At 40.1% G+C, this 15,803-nt stretch overlaps 1 protein-coding gene across 4 annotated transcripts in view; it reads right to left on the reverse strand.

The window, feature by feature from the left end:
• Positions 1 to 14,254: 14,254 nt before the first annotated feature.
• The window catches only part of LOC115160113 (heparan sulfate glucosamine 3-O-sulfotransferase 2-like), a 42,607-nt gene continuing 41,058 nt past the window's right edge, over positions 14,255 to 15,803 (reverse strand). For all 4 annotated transcript variants that reach the window (XM_029710460.1, XM_029710469.1, XM_029710475.1 and 1 more), the window contains one exon: positions 14,255 to 15,135. In XM_029710460.1, the coding sequence (XP_029566320.1) occupies positions 14,517 to 15,135 (619 nt within the window). In that variant the 3' untranslated portion in view covers positions 14,255 to 14,516. The remainder of the gene's footprint in view (positions 15,136 to 15,803) is intronic.

Below are 15,803 nucleotides of genomic sequence, written 5' to 3' on the forward strand. Positions count from 1 at the left end.
AACCAATTTCTCCAGAATCTTGCTTAAGAATGGAAGGTTGGAGATTGGCTGAAAATTGCTAAGAGCTGAAGAATCTAGATTACTTTTCTTCAGAAGGGGTTTCACCATAGCAGTTTTTAGTGCAGTGGGGAAAGTGCCTGTGAACAGGGAGAGATTAACAATAGCTTGCAATTCTTCAGATATGCAATTCACAACTGATTTGAAAAGGTGGTGGAGATAGGATCGAGAAGGCAGGTAGAAGGCTTAAATTGTTATATCACTTTCCTGAGCATGTCTGTGTCAATCAGGGAAAATAAATCCATAGTGCCTTTGCACATAGTGCCTAAGGCACATATCATCAAAACTCTCATCAGGTCTTGCTTGACTGATACCCAGCATAATGTTTGTTTTCTTATCTCTGACATATGCCACAAACTCATCACATTTAGATGTGGAGGAAAGTTCACATAGGTTTGCGGGGATAGGATTTATCAGGCCATCAGTGGTCAGGAAGAGCACTCTTGAATTATTCTGATTAATACTGATCAAGTTAGAAAAATGAGCCCGTCTGGCATTTCTAATTGCCAAGTTGCTCTCTCAGAATATCATAATGGACCTGCAACTTTGACTTCCTCCACTTCCGCTCTGCCTTTCTGCAATTTCTCTTTCATTTATTTGTTTCCTCACTCATCCAAGGGGCTCTCTGTTTGGATGTGTCCTTTTTCAACTCTACTGGAGCTGTGGCATCAATGGTTGCCCTTAATTTGCTGTTAAAGTGATCAAGTAAATCAACACAAGAGGAAGGCAGAATAGGTGGAGTATTGTTTATACACTCAATAAAATCTGTATCAACTTCAGAGGTAACACAGTGTTTCTTAATAATGTGTTCAGTAATACCCTGTGCTACGGGCAACAAGGTAGTAAAAAATATACAGTGGTGATCAGATAAAGCAACATCAACAATAGAGGGTATATCAATAGAGAGCCCCTTGGTAAAATCAGGTCCAGAGTCAGTCTCTTCATCAACATGAGTATTAAAATCACCCAACATAATGATTTTATCATAGTTCTCAAAGGACAATAGACAATAGTTAATAGAAATCAGATTCAAACATTGTGACTAGTTGTGTTTATGCCACACATAAAAGGTAATGCATTTTAAAGTTAAATTACAAATATTTAGGCTATATTGAAGTGTTAGGTTATAGGCAGTCTATCTATATACATTTTTTTATTGGCCTAATAGTAAAGACATCATAATTTTTTAAAATCTTTTAATGTGGCTTGAACACAACCAGGCATGATATTCTGATCTGATTGTCAAAAGTAGGATACCTGTGCATGTTCGTCCACTCCAAAATAATTCCAGCATCGAAACTACACGTATACTCACGCCATTTGATGAATGGAAATAGACGTCTGTTGCAAAACACCAAAAAGTGTACCTAATGACATTCAGCGATTGCCATTGATTAGGTCTACATTAATTGACGCGTCTTGCTGACAAATCAACCTTTTTTGTAGCCTGAAAAGTTGGGACACCTGAAATGGGGCTAAAACTGTCCCAGGAAAAGGGGGATGGTCACCCTAACACACATGGTCAATTTACAAGAATAGGATACAATGTGTATTACCATGAACTTCTAATAAGCCTTACCGGTAGCCAGTAATGTAGTGGTAAAAGAAATAGGTGGGTAAACTCTGATAGCTCCCTATACTTTCAATGCATTTTTCTGAAAAGGGTAGATAAACGGCGTTTACTTGCGTTTACCTTCGACTAGGCCTACACTATTGCCGGTAGTCTACCCTCTCAATCGATGCAATTTTGCACACATGAACACACACAGAACAGGTAGCTTACATTCAATATAATAGATGAGTTGAATCAAAACATGTTTTACACCCTAGTTCATGAGTTGGCCATAATTTATGCGTTAATGCTTGGAGTCTTCACAGATTGTGTGAAATAAAACACTACCTTTCGTTCCTTACATTAATGACATTTATGACAGTGTTATTTGTAATTACTAAGCATTTAACAAATATAATTAGAACATTGAACTTAAACCCTGTGCGAATCATGGATCTTGGAAATCTCGGGAAAATGCACTGTAAGTGTAACTATCCCTACTTAACATGTCATTATGTTTCGCCGTGAAAACAGTTCTCATTGGCGCACACATTCAAAATAATGTTGGTCTATGCCATTGCAAAATCGAATGCTTCTAACCGAACATTAATATTTGATCCTCTTCTAACTGATAGACTCACCTTATAGGCCTACTGTCAATAACGTATAGCCTACTTGTTGGATGGATTGGATGCTCATTGGTGTCTAGCTGTAGGCTAGTTGTTTAGTGATATTGTCGACCATCATCAGCTGATCCAGGAAAGAAAACATATATTGATTATTGATAGAAAACAATGCAGCTAAATAAAAGGTCTACTACTTCTGACCACAGACGGCACAGAGAACAATGACAGTTCTAAACAGCTGACTGACAAAAGCAAACAATGATACATCAACTGATGAATCTAATGCGTTGGAATAAAGGTATAGGCAATTTTTTTTATCAAGGACGCATGGCAAACAAATGGCAAAAATGAGGAAGTGCAAAGGAAATACTATGCATAAAGGAGCTCAGCTGAGGCTGAAATTCAGCACTACTGAGTGGACAGCGCCTCCGCATAGAAATACATGGTTTAAACCATGACAGAGAGGTTAATTTCATTTGAAAGCTTTTAAAAAAAAACACATTTACCACTATATTTTAAACAAATAGAAGAATGGTTCAATTAGCATTATTTAGAGACCCAAAACGAAGTTGAACTTTTGTTGCATTTAGGGGAGCTAAAGTCTCATTCAGGGGAGCTGAGCCCCCTCTAGCTCACTCATAATTTGCTCGTTGGTTATAGGTCGAGTAATAACCCCTCAGATCGGAAAGGAAGCAGAACCATGTTAAGTGTTCCTGAATAACTGGGCCTGCGGGGAGCACAGACCTATGTGGCCACCCTACAGTGCCTTCAGAAAGTATTCACACACCATTTTGTTATGTTACAGCCTGAATTTAAAATGGATCAAATTTAGATTTTTTGTCACTGGCCTACACACAATACCCCATAATGTCAAAGTGCAATTATGTTTTTAGAATTCGTAACAAATGAATAAAAAATGTAAAGCTGAAATATCTTGAGTCTTAACCGCTAGGGCCATGATAGACCGTTGACTGGTAGATTATAGGGACCTGTGGTATAGTAAGCATTCGGGAAAGAGTAGTGTCTAAAGGTGTCTGCATACTAGGTTCGGTTTGCTCCTAGCAGAACTCGGCTAGGCGAAGTGAACATATGTGCCTCCTCGTATACTCCCTTAAAAAATTGGGGAAAAAGCGTCAATAGTACTGTTTGTCCCTCTTGAGACGTCGTAGCCAGTTCCTCAAAATAGTCAGAATGAATCTAAGATAACTCAAGAAATGTGTAATTCATTTTGATGTTTTTGCCGAGGTCTTAGTCACGCAATTTTACATCCAACTTAGATGTTTGGTGCAGTATTTCTCAAGTGAAAACATTTGCATGAAAACAAGTCATCGCTCGTTGAATGACAAACACTTAATTGAAGAATCCCTACTGTTGACCAATCACCGACAAAGTTGCGTAGACTTTGAGTTGCGAGTCACGTCACCGATTGAAAAGCTACTTGCGCACACCGCTAACTAGCTACTGTAGCCATTTCACACCAGTTGCAAGAGGTCCTGGTGCATCAGGTCTGACACCAACGAGTTCCCGAACAGCTTCTATCTCCAAGCCTGCTAAATAGCTAACAGAATGGCTACACAGACTATCTGAGTTGAGCCTGATGCCTAGTCACCTTACCCCTATACATATTTACCTCTACCACTCCAGTATCCCCTCACATTGTAAATATGGTGTTGGAACTGACCCTGTATATGGCTTCTTACTTTCGTGTGTTCTTCTTATTTTTATTTATTGTGTGTTTTTATTCTCCCTTATGTTATTTTTAGTGCTACATTGATATTGATTACTGCATTGTTCGTTTTGGAACTTGCAAGAAAGGCATTTCACTGTACTTGTGCACGTGACATTAAAAACTTGAAACATCAGGAAAAATGTTGTGTGCACGAACAGCCGAAGATCAAAACAAACAAAATCGTCACTAAATGACCTCATAATATATGCAATAGCTGTTCAAAACTGTTGGGGAAGCATGGGGACGCCTTAAGTGAAGAACACCTTGATAGGGGAGGTACAAGCAAGAAGATGAGGACATTATATAGTAAAACCTGCAAAATGGTGAATGTATTACATTACATTACATTTATGTCATTTAGCAGACGCTCTTATCCAGAGCAACTTACAAATTGGTGCAGGACAAAAAAACACTATCCTCTCCTCTTCTCAATGAAAAAGCACACAACCCTCCTCAAAATACCAAAAAAAGTTAGACAACCCTCCCCTATTTTGGACCAGCCCCCCAACCCCAGTACATTTCGAATTGTTCCTTATGTTTGCTTGTACATATCTGGAACCATCTTGGATTCTTACCTGTGCCATGTAATTTAGGTCTTTAGAGAACTAGCCAGGTCAGTATTCATTGGCCATTTACTATACACCACGTGTTCATATCTCTAGAGCTTGAGTTCATTGATGTTGTGTACTGTGTCATCAGCTTGTTCGAACACTATCATATGGATTACTCTAATTATGTCTTCTTTCTTATTCTACTACAGCAGTACCCCCAGAATCCACCACAAAAGGTGGAGCATGTTGAAAGCCATGGACAACTGCTAAATACACAAGACGAGTAGCCACACTAAACCTCCTTATTTCATAAGACCTCGGCTACGTTGTGCAGTGTCCAAAGAATCCCAACCCACTCACTGAATGTCTGACATTGCCTTGTCAATAAGCAAGTCTGTGTGATGTGAGAAGGCAGTGAAGCGTTTCAGTCCAAGATACAGCCAACACGTGTCTATCCTACTCCCACTGACACTTCTAGTCTATAGGCTGTTTGAGAAGTGATTGACAGAGATGTTGATTATGCTTCTTCGAGCCAGGTGGCTGGCAAGCAAAGAAGCGCAGCGCACCAGATTGCTGCATCAGCCAAAGTGTAAGGCCGTCAGTTTCTGGCACTGGCGTGTCTTGACAAACATCACAGGAATATTAAAGAGATCTGGAGCTGTCAATCAAAGTGAATTGTTGTTGCTTGTTAATCCTCCACTGCCTTCCAAAAATGTGTATTTTTTTGTTCCAGTATTTTCTCATTATTTTTGTCTCACCCCTTTCTACACTGAGTGTACAAAACATTAGGAACACCTTCCTAATATTGAGTTGCACCGCCTTTTGCCCTCAGAACAGACTCAGTTCGTCTGGGCATGGACTGCAAGGTATCGAAAGTGTTCCACAGGGATGCTGGCCCATGTTGACTCCAATACTTCCCACAGTTGTGTCAAGTTGGCTGGATGTCCTTTGGGTGGTGGACCATTCTTGATACACACAGGAAACTGTTGAGCGTTAAAAACCCAGCGGCGTTGCAGTTCTTGACACTCAAACCGGTGCACCTGGCCCCTACTACCATACCCCTTACAAAGGCACTTCAATCTTTCTTTTGGCTTGACAATTCACCCTCTGAATAGCACACGTACTGTACACAATCAGGGTATGTAAGGGATCCCCTATGTAAGAAAAACGGTAACTGTAATCCGTTATGTTACCAACAAAAATATTGTAATCAGATTACAGATACTTTTGAAAAACTAGATGATTACTTCGAGGATTACTTTTAAATTCAGAAAGGAGGTTTGACACTTCTCTGTTTTCTCAATGACATTCAAATCAGCATTGAAAAAAGGTGCAAGTTTAAGTTTGTTCCACCTGAGCGAGTCTGACCACAAGTCAGAGACCACTGTGATGACACACCAACTGGGTTTGATTGATCGCGGGAAAAGAGCAGGTATAGGCTTTTGTAGGCTACAGTCCAAGCTATGTCTTCCAGTGGTACGACTGCTGACGGCTTCCAAAGATTTTCCAACTTGAATAAACGCTTGAAGGTAAGGATGACAGCAGGGTTGTAGTCTACGGAGATACGGACATCACTTATTATTGAAATCTACAAAGCGCATTGATGTAAATCACACTGCTGCTCTCTCATTTCGCTATTTGCGCCTTACGGATTGTGGTTGTTGTGGGTGGCTGTTCACAAATCTAAATGTGTATATGAACCCAATAATGGTTGAATTCAATAAGTTTAAGCTGCCTATATATATATATATATATATATATATATATATATATATATATATATATATATACATTGATTCTTGAAGAATATAACTTATAAATGCATCATGAGCTTCGTTCAACTTTCACATTTCATGAGAACCCAAAATTGTAAATGTAAACAAACACTGTATAGCCTCATTACATGGTTAAAACAATAATTTTGATATCATGGATGGTCAGTCCTTTCATCTATAGCTCAGTCTATTAATCTGAGAGTGGTTACATTTCTCCAGCCCCATCCCCCAGCTTTTTACCAAAACAGAGGCAGGGCGACCATTTTGTTATTGTTTCATCTGTGAATTTGCCCTTTAAACAGCTGCATTATCACGATATCAAAGTGTCACCAGCAAAAAGGTAAACAATAGGCCTATAGCAAATGCAGCATATGGCATACATTTTTACCATGTAAATAGCACTTTTCAGGAGTACTCAAAGTATGCCATTCCATGAGCACAGCATTTAATTTTCAACTCGAATCAATGAACCCAATCAGTCCTCCTTGACAACACAATCATAAACAACAGAGTAGGGCTGGCTAATAAGTCCTTAGTTTTGGGGTCATGCTCAGGTAAAACAATTTGGCTAATCTAAATATATTTCCAAGTCCTATTCTTGAAAGTCAAGGTGTATAAAATGTATTGGAATGACTGGAATTCTGATAGACTTTGGTTTTTAATGTAAAGATATAATTAATTCATATTATTATATGTAGGAGAAAGCAATGGATTAGAAGAAGCCTACGTAACCAACCCATAAAGTATAATGTAACATCCATATTTGGCCAGCTATGTAAATTTTAACATTGATTTATCTTGCAATAGACGTCGATCAATTGCTAACATACATTTTTGTCTTCTTCTAATGCCTTTTAAGGGGAAAGTAATCTAAAAGTAACTGAATGGAATCAGATTACGTTACTGAGTTTGGGTAATCCAAAAGTTACGTTGCTGATAACAATTTTGGACAGGTAACTAGTAACTAACGGATTACATTTAGAAAGTAACTTACCCAACCCTGTGCACAATCCATGTCTCAATTGTCTCAAGGCTTAAAACTCCTTCTTTAGCCTGTCTCCTCCCCTTCATCTACTCTGATTGAAGTGGAGTTAACAGGTGGCATCGATAAGGGAGCTTTCACCTGGATTCACCAGTTCAGTCTGTGTCATGGAAAGAACAGGTGTTCCTAATGTTTTGTACTCTCAGTGTGTATTGTATCATGTGTCTTCAGAGGTTATTTTTTCCTCTCAAGGTTGGTGATGCTTTTGATTTTGCTTTTAGGTACGATGCAGTAATACTGGGATGCAGGAAATGAGACGGATAAAAACCTTCCGTTGTTGGGGAAGTGTGGCCTAACTCTTTGATCTTGCAGTGTATCATGCAAGCATATATTTCATAAGCTATCTCTAGATATTTGCACTCACGCACGCACACACATGAATGCATGCACACACACACGAATGCACGCATGCCCACAGATGAGAATTTGTCTCATTTGTCTCATCAAGTGAAACATATATTGGTGTTGTGCAATATGCACACCACCGTTTCCGAGTGAAAGCTCCAGAACTGAAGGTCGGTGCATCTCTCTCCTGTTCAGTTTTTTTGAGGAAGATAAATTTGTGTTTGGAATGAACATAAAAGCTAATGTATTCATAAGAGCTATGATGAGAGCAGCTGTCTACAGCACCTGACATCCAATCTGAAAACAAGCCGCACGGGAGGTGGCGCACTCTCTATGGTGTGTGTGTGTGTGTGTGTGTGTGTGTGTGTGTGTGTGTGTGTGTGTGTGTGTGTGTGTGTGTGTGTGTGTGTGTGTGTGTGTGTGTGTGTGTGTGTGTGTGTGTGTGTGTGTGTGTGTGTGAGAAAGAGAGAGAGAGAGAGTTGTTTGTTTTCTGCTTATACAGTGAGCTCTATCTCAATATCTTTAAAAGTGCTAGAGCAATCCTAAGAAGTTGGCGTCCTGGCCAAGTCACACAGGATTTGCAGTAATTTCCCTACTGTCAAAGAATAATCACCATAAGAAGGCATGTTTTAACCCTCCGCCGTGGCTCAAACTGTGTTTTCTAATTGATTGTAGCTAGGATAGGATTCCTTGCATTCGGTGAAACCTGCAGTAGATCATTCTGTTCTGTTGTTGGCACCCACGTAAGTTGACGTGTCGCATGCCTCGTACTACAAAACTATCAGTAAGACATTTGTGTCGCTTTCACGTTGCTTACATCATTAAACTAACATTATAGCTAAGGACAACACATTTTATATCATTATTTGCTTGAATCAAATTATGTCAAATGGCATGTAATTTACAGCAACACTCATTGTGCGCTGAAGTTAAATGCATGACTCGTGTATAGTATACTGTGTTGCTATCTATTATTAGCTAACCACTACAGGTGCACGTATCCAGCCTGGGTTCTGTTTCTACATCAGGCGGATGCTTTGGTTTGCGTCAGACATAACAGCTAAGTTCATGGGGAGGAGGTCTCAGGATGGGGCCTCGTTTTGTTATTCTCCTCAGTAAGCCATCAACCATCCTGTGTATCCTGTGTAATTAGAACTCATCTCCCGGTGTGAGGACTGTCGAGGTCTGGCAGATTCACCGTTTTAATCAGTCCTTCAACTCACTTTATCTACTGCACAGAAACGCGGAGAGGACAGACTCTCAGAAATCTGACAAATTGATACAACAACAAGGCAATGGGATTGAACAACTGCTTCTAAATTTGAGGTTTTTTTTCTGAATTTCGGAGAGCTGTGTGACAATGGGGGACTTGCATTCTATCTCGTTTCATCTTCGTTTCTCCCTCTGTTGGAGTTGAAATAGGGGGATGTTGACCCGCTGGTTGATTTGTGGAGTAGATGTGATGATTGGAATGGACGAGGTGAAAGTGAATGGGTGTGTGTTTCATCGTCCTTCAGATGACCATCAGAAATAGAAGTGCATAACACAATATACACATTTTCAGCTTCTATTCTATTTTCAGCATTCCATGTCAGGAATTCACACATAGACAATAAAGGATTATATTGGAGGCTAGAGGCCTATAAGGACTTCAGTAAGTTTCTTTATATATCGAGTGACATACATTGAGGTGATCCTGTCTGAAAGCTGTGGTTCTCATTCACTGTATACAGTAGCTTCTTGGGCTGATTCCGGATCAGTTTGTACGAATGCTGATCCTCGGCTGCCTCACCTTTTTTTTTGATCCACTTATCTGACTGCGGTGTGCTCACACAGTCAGTGAACAGATTTCTCCAGGAGTTTTTCAGGTTTGGCTGATGTTGGAAGGCAGAAGTACAGGACATGTCTCTTGTATCATTAGCTGCTGGGGAGTGTGCTACAGTTGTCAGCACTTCATTTTAATTTGGCTCCAAAGCCACTAGCGGCTTTGACCACTGGGATTTCCTGTCCTCTGTGGCAGTTAAACTAAACTAAGTGTTTGGATGGAGGTAGACAGGGTACCATAGAGTGCAATGTCAGCTGGTATATGTCTCATCTTGATACCAAAGTACCTTATTCAATCTTGTCTGAACATCCTGAATCAAGATAACTTAGAAATTGGTCTAAAGTCCTTGTATGTAACAAAAGCACAGTACATGTCTCCTAGACCCACTTAAACTCCAAACATTTTGTTTTGTCCAGGGAAAAGACAACAATGCTTCTCAGGGTTGTCCTTGAAGTCTTATCTGAGTTTGTACACAGGACTGTTTCTGCAGTAATAACTGGTTAGAATTACTAGAGACTGTGAGATAAGAATGAAATACCATTGGGGGGGTTATTCAAGATATGATATGCACAAAGAGAACAGTGCACTGAAACGTCCTTTCGAGGTTAAAGTTATCGCCCTGGGTTTCATTATTGCAAATTAACCCAGATAATTATGGTTAAGCCTTCAAATGGCTTAGTAATTAACATGTTTAAAGGTTCAAAATATATCCAATAGAGATGGAGCTCGAAGTTATATTTGATAGTGCGGATATCATCAGGATATCCGGACCTTAGATAAGTTTCGTTTAAAACGGTAACAGTAAATTGTAGTTTCATACCTCATAACACCTTTCATTCATCCAGCCAGTACTGCAATGTGTTTTATACATCGGGAGCCTTGCACATACCGTTGCCGTCATATCAAAAACAAGAACAGTACATTTCAACATCCTACATGCACAGTTCCTACAGTTCCTATGAGTTTGCATAATTTGCATGGTTTCTTATCTAACAGGATCCATATCCACACATACTCTACCATAAAGCCAGAGAGAGAGAGAGAGATTGAGATCCTTAACCTCTAGGCAGTCTCCAGAGGGGCTTTTTACCATGAGAGTCTAATCAGAGTGTAGCTGACGTGTGTCCTGCGGATCGCTCCTCTCCAGTCCCCAGGCCTAATTAGGACCCATGTGTACTGTACATAGAGCTGCCTTTCACACTGCCTGTTGGAAAAAGCTCACCTGTGTGTGTTCAACAGGCCACAGAAATGAGCTGCTAGAGAACATGATGACAAGCAGGGGCAGCGGAGGTAGAGGAAGTCCCTCAAACCAGGAGGTCCTTTCGGTTTAATGAATGCCAGCAGAGCAAGCCAGACGGAGAGAACAATTGGAGAGGGAGCGAGAAAGGGAGACAGTTGGAAAGAGAGCGAGAAAGACAGAATGTGGCTTTGGCAACATTTAATCACTTCTGTCAAGACAGTACAGCTTGTTCGGATTTGGGAGAGCGAGAAAGAGAAAGAGAGAGAGAACAGGGGATATGTAAAGAACAAGTAGGCTTTCTTCAACCATTCTCCTCTGTGCTCTCCAGTCTAGCATTAACACATTTATGATGGTCCTTCTCTGTTTTTACTGAGTGGTTATTTACAACTCTTGAAATTCCCCATGGCACACTAGTATGTCTGGAAGAGAGAGAGAGTCATGGTTAATGAATGAAGGTAAATGAACATGATCCCTGGTTTGAAGCCCGGTAACTGTTAAATAACAGTAGAGCTACGAGGTAACTCGATGGCACGAGGGTGCTGGCCGTCCTACTTTCCTCTGGACAATGAACACGTGTTCTAAATTCCTCTCCGACAGTTCTTTGAGTAATGGTGAGCTAGTGTGGCTCTGTCACGCAAAGAAATGAGAACCGCTTCATTTGGTTAGAGCTCAGGCTTTCTCTTGATTCCATTTGTAGGGTCTAAGTTTCACTTTTAATGCACAAATGTCGGTAGGTAAGGCTTTCATTGCATACGGATATTGTATAATATCTGAACATAACATCAATCCGTAAGCCATTTCATTCTCTTTCATGAGTCATGACTCATGACCAACAGATACAGCAAAAGTATATGTACTGTACATACTGAATTTCCTCTAGTCTAGAATAAGCTATCATAATTGTAAAACATGTATTGCCCCATTTAGATAAGTGCTGTTAATGTTTCCTATTAAAAATACAGGCAACTCATTTCTTCACTGCAGAATTTTGACACTTGTTTTGTAAGCCTGAGGCACACGCCTAGGCAGCCTGGTTTCGGCATTCCAAGCATGCATCCAAAACCAAACTTCTTCAATACAATCATGTGACAAGTGGGATCCAAGTGGTCCCCAAATCAATTTGACAACCTGCCACAACTAGGCGCTCCCTCCTTTGTCTTTGAAAACCTATTGTAATTCCGTACCCAACAAGGATATTCCATCACTCCTAAACACAACTCAACAATTTGTGGAAATTCTATGATGGCAAAGAGTCATAAATAATAAGAAAGCTATTTATTCACGGAATTCACGAAAAAAGGACAATAAAAAATCGAACTTCTGTAGTCTGATGAGCTGAAATGATTTGTCCAAATGGACTGTGTAGCTGTGATGGTACGGCCACACACTTCACTTTTCAATTGTGACACCAACCTTTTAATTTAGAGGAGATTGATGTGAGTAAGATCGTAAAAGGCAAGAGAAAAAAAGTGGGTATGGGTTACCTTGGGAAAAGGGCGAAATGTCTAAATTCAAACAGAAGTGAGGCCACTGTATTAGAGGTGACCTTCACTGACAGAGAAGGGCTCATAAAGTAGTGATCTGATTTGATCTTGCGGGGATTGGGGGATTATATATATTATATTTCTTAAGTAATTTTTTTATTGAAACATGAAAAGGGACCTTGCATCATCAAAAGCAGAAGCTAAGTGTTACATGTTACATCATTCTTATCCATGAAATGAAACTGGTTAATTGCTCATTTAGTCCACAGCTAAAATCCTAAACAAATGATTGGGAAATATTATGCTTTTGTGCTATTGCAGTCACATTGTGAGCTTTGCTGTACACTGTAAAATCTTTCCTGTTGTTTTTACGGTAACTTACAGGTTACTTACCTACAGTATGTTACTATACTGTATGTCACGGTATCCAATACTGTTACTGTAATCTTTTACCATTGTTTTATGGTAACTTACAGACAACTGGCTGCCTGTAAGTTACTGTAAAACAACAGTACAGTGCATTACTGTAATGTTTTACGGTAATTGTAATGAATCAATTAATGAATAGATTAATTATTTAAATTCATTGAGGGGAGATGGGGTTTGTATTTTACAGTATTTTACCATAATTGCATGGGCTTGGTGCAAGCAGGTTGGCTGCTAGGTAATGTGTTTGCATATTACAGCATATCAATGAATGGTAGTTCGGAAATCTTTATTAAGGCCTCTAGAAGTGTAAGTGATATAAAATACACCATTTTTGTATTTTATATCACTTGCACTTTTAGAGTCCTTAATAACAAATGCTTACAAACGGTCAGTGACTACAGGGCAAAAGAGACCAAAGGACATGGTAAATACTCAACCATTAAAGGTTTGAGACTAGTTGCCATTCCAATAGGTCCCTTATACACATTTAATTGTTGTGGCACTACTATCAGTGAAATTGGTGCAGCACTCTCACTAACGGGTGGCCAAATGTAGCTTCTTACAAGGCACGCTTCAAAATATATCAATGAGCCAGAAAAAACAATACGACGCAACCACTAGTGGTCAAAAGGTTTTTGGTGCTCCAAAAGTACGGTACTGTATTTTCTGGGGTGGAATTACAGTACCACTCAAAATACAGCAATTCTTTCCCTGCCCAAAACATTTTCTCACAATGCACCATAATTTACAGTCTGCTGCAGTATAATGCTTCACAGTATTTTACTCTTGATTAACTTACATATTTACCACATGAATCAATTGTTTTCATTACAGTGTAATAGTAGGTGTACTTAATTTACTAAATCATATAAATTTAGTACACATCTTGTTTTATAGGTTCACTCCAGAACCTCAATGCTGTGTGCTTACAGTAATGTACTGTTAAAGCAAAGTTTCTTTGTAATTTACAGAATAATTTACTGTTTACGCCTAAAATCACCCAGAGTGCACTGCCATTCATGGCAATTTACTGTAAATAATGAATATGGTACTTTACTGTTCGTTTTATTGTATAATACTGTCAAAACAGCAAGAATGTTTTTCAGTGTATACATGAATCGACAGAGGCTTCCCAGCTCCTACTTCAGTTTGAGTTCAAGCCCAGAGTGCTATTTATCTTTTACAATAATATCCCTCTCTGAAGATGATGCTCACATTTTCCATGGTCTTGGGATTAGTGAGGGGAGTTACATCTATCCCATGACATTTGCTCATTTTATACATTAGTCGGCAACAGAGGAAAGCTAGTCAGCAGGAAAAGGCCAGGAGATTTTCAAAACTTTAGCGGACACTTATCTAAAGCGACTAACAGGGCAGTAAGTACAGTGCATTCGGAAAGTATTTACATCCCTTCACTTTTTCCACATTTTGTTACGTTACAGCCTTATTCTAAAATGGATTAAATGTTTTTTTCCCCTCATCAATCTACACACTGTACCCCATAATGACAAAGCAAAAACCGATTTTTTTTTTTACAATTTGGCTAATTTATAAAAACATTTAAATTGAAATATCACATTTAATTAAGTATTCAGATCCTTTACTCAGTACTTAGGGTCGTTGTCCTGTTGGAAGTGGTCTGAATACTTTCCAAATGCACTGTACATATTTTTTAAATATGTGTATGTGATCCCTTCGAGACTTGGATCCACGATTTTAGCTAGAGCCACACTCTTACCAACAGCCAAATAGGAGGTCCATATAACCACACCAAAAAAACATTTCAACTGTGCGTACATTCATGGATGACATCTTGTCTCTCCTTGTGCCACTTGTAAACTGCGGATCTCCCCACAAATCTCTATTCCCATCTAAAATCATGACCCACCATTTCGTAAAACTTGACATTGTATGGCCTGTAGAAGTCCCGTAGCTGCTCGATAGTGTCGTGATCTATCTGAATGTGGGTTCTACCTTTAGACTTGCCCAGGCAGCGGGGTGAGCTGCTGCTCTCTGGTTTCTTCAGGCAGGGGAAGCCTTTGGTCCTGTTGAAGTAGAAATGTTTGTCCGTGACGATGCGTTTCAGACCCAGGAAGTCCTGCACCCGCGCCAGTTCTCCAGCCGGGTCCGTGATGAGCCGCTCCCCGTTGACGAAGTGGATCTGGGACAGGGGGAAGTAGCGGAGCCAGTTTTCCAGGTGCAGAGCGTACATGCCAATGCGGATGGCGTTCCAAGACGTGTCAACCAATCCTAAACTCTGGTTCTGGAAGGCCAGATCCTGGAAGCTGGGAAGGTCAGGTGTCTTGGACAGGGTCTGTGTGTAGTCAGAGATGACCCGGGTGACAGGGTCGCGCACCACCACGATCAGCTTGGTGTCCCGGGACATGGCAGAGATCCGGCGAGGTGTCTCCCTCGTTACAAAGTAGCTGGGCGTCTTCTCCATGGTGATCTGGCTCTCCATAGTCCGTGGCATCAGGCATCTGAATGAGGAGGAAGAGACAGACAATTAATACATGATTAAGAAGAATGGGTCAGCAATGCCATAAAAATATATATTTATACACAGTGCAATCAGAAAGTAGTCGGACCCCTTGACTTTTTCCACATATTATTACGTTACAGCCTTATACTAAAATGGTAAATTGTTTATTTTTTCTCATCAATCTACACACAATACCCCGTAATGACAAAGCAAAATCAAGTTTTTACAAATTGTTGCTAATTTATAAAAAACTTTAAAAAAAAATGAAATATCACCTTTACATAAGTATTCAGAACCTATACTCAGCGCTTTGTTGAAGCACCTTTGGCAGCGATTACAGCAATGAGTCGTCTTCGGTATGATGCTACAAGCTTGGCACACCTGTATTTGGGTAGGTTCTCCCATTCTTCTCTGCAGATCCTCTCAAGCTCTGTCTGGTTGAATGGGGAATGTCACTGCACATCTATTTTCAGGTCTCTCCAGAGATGTTCGATTGGGTTCAAGTCTGGGCTCTGGCTGGGCCACTCGAGGCCATTCAGAGACTTGTCCCGAAGCCACTCCAGCATTGTCTTGGCTGTGTGCTTAGGGTCGTTATCCTGTTGGAAGTTGAACCTTCGCCCCAGTCTGAGGTCCTGAGCACTCTGGAGCAGGTTTTCATCAAGGATC

The sequence above is a fragment of the Salmo trutta genome, chromosome 2, assembly GCF_901001165.1.
Source record: "Salmo trutta chromosome 2, fSalTru1.1, whole genome shotgun sequence".
Taxonomy (NCBI): Eukaryota; Metazoa; Chordata; class Actinopteri; order Salmoniformes; family Salmonidae; genus Salmo; species Salmo trutta.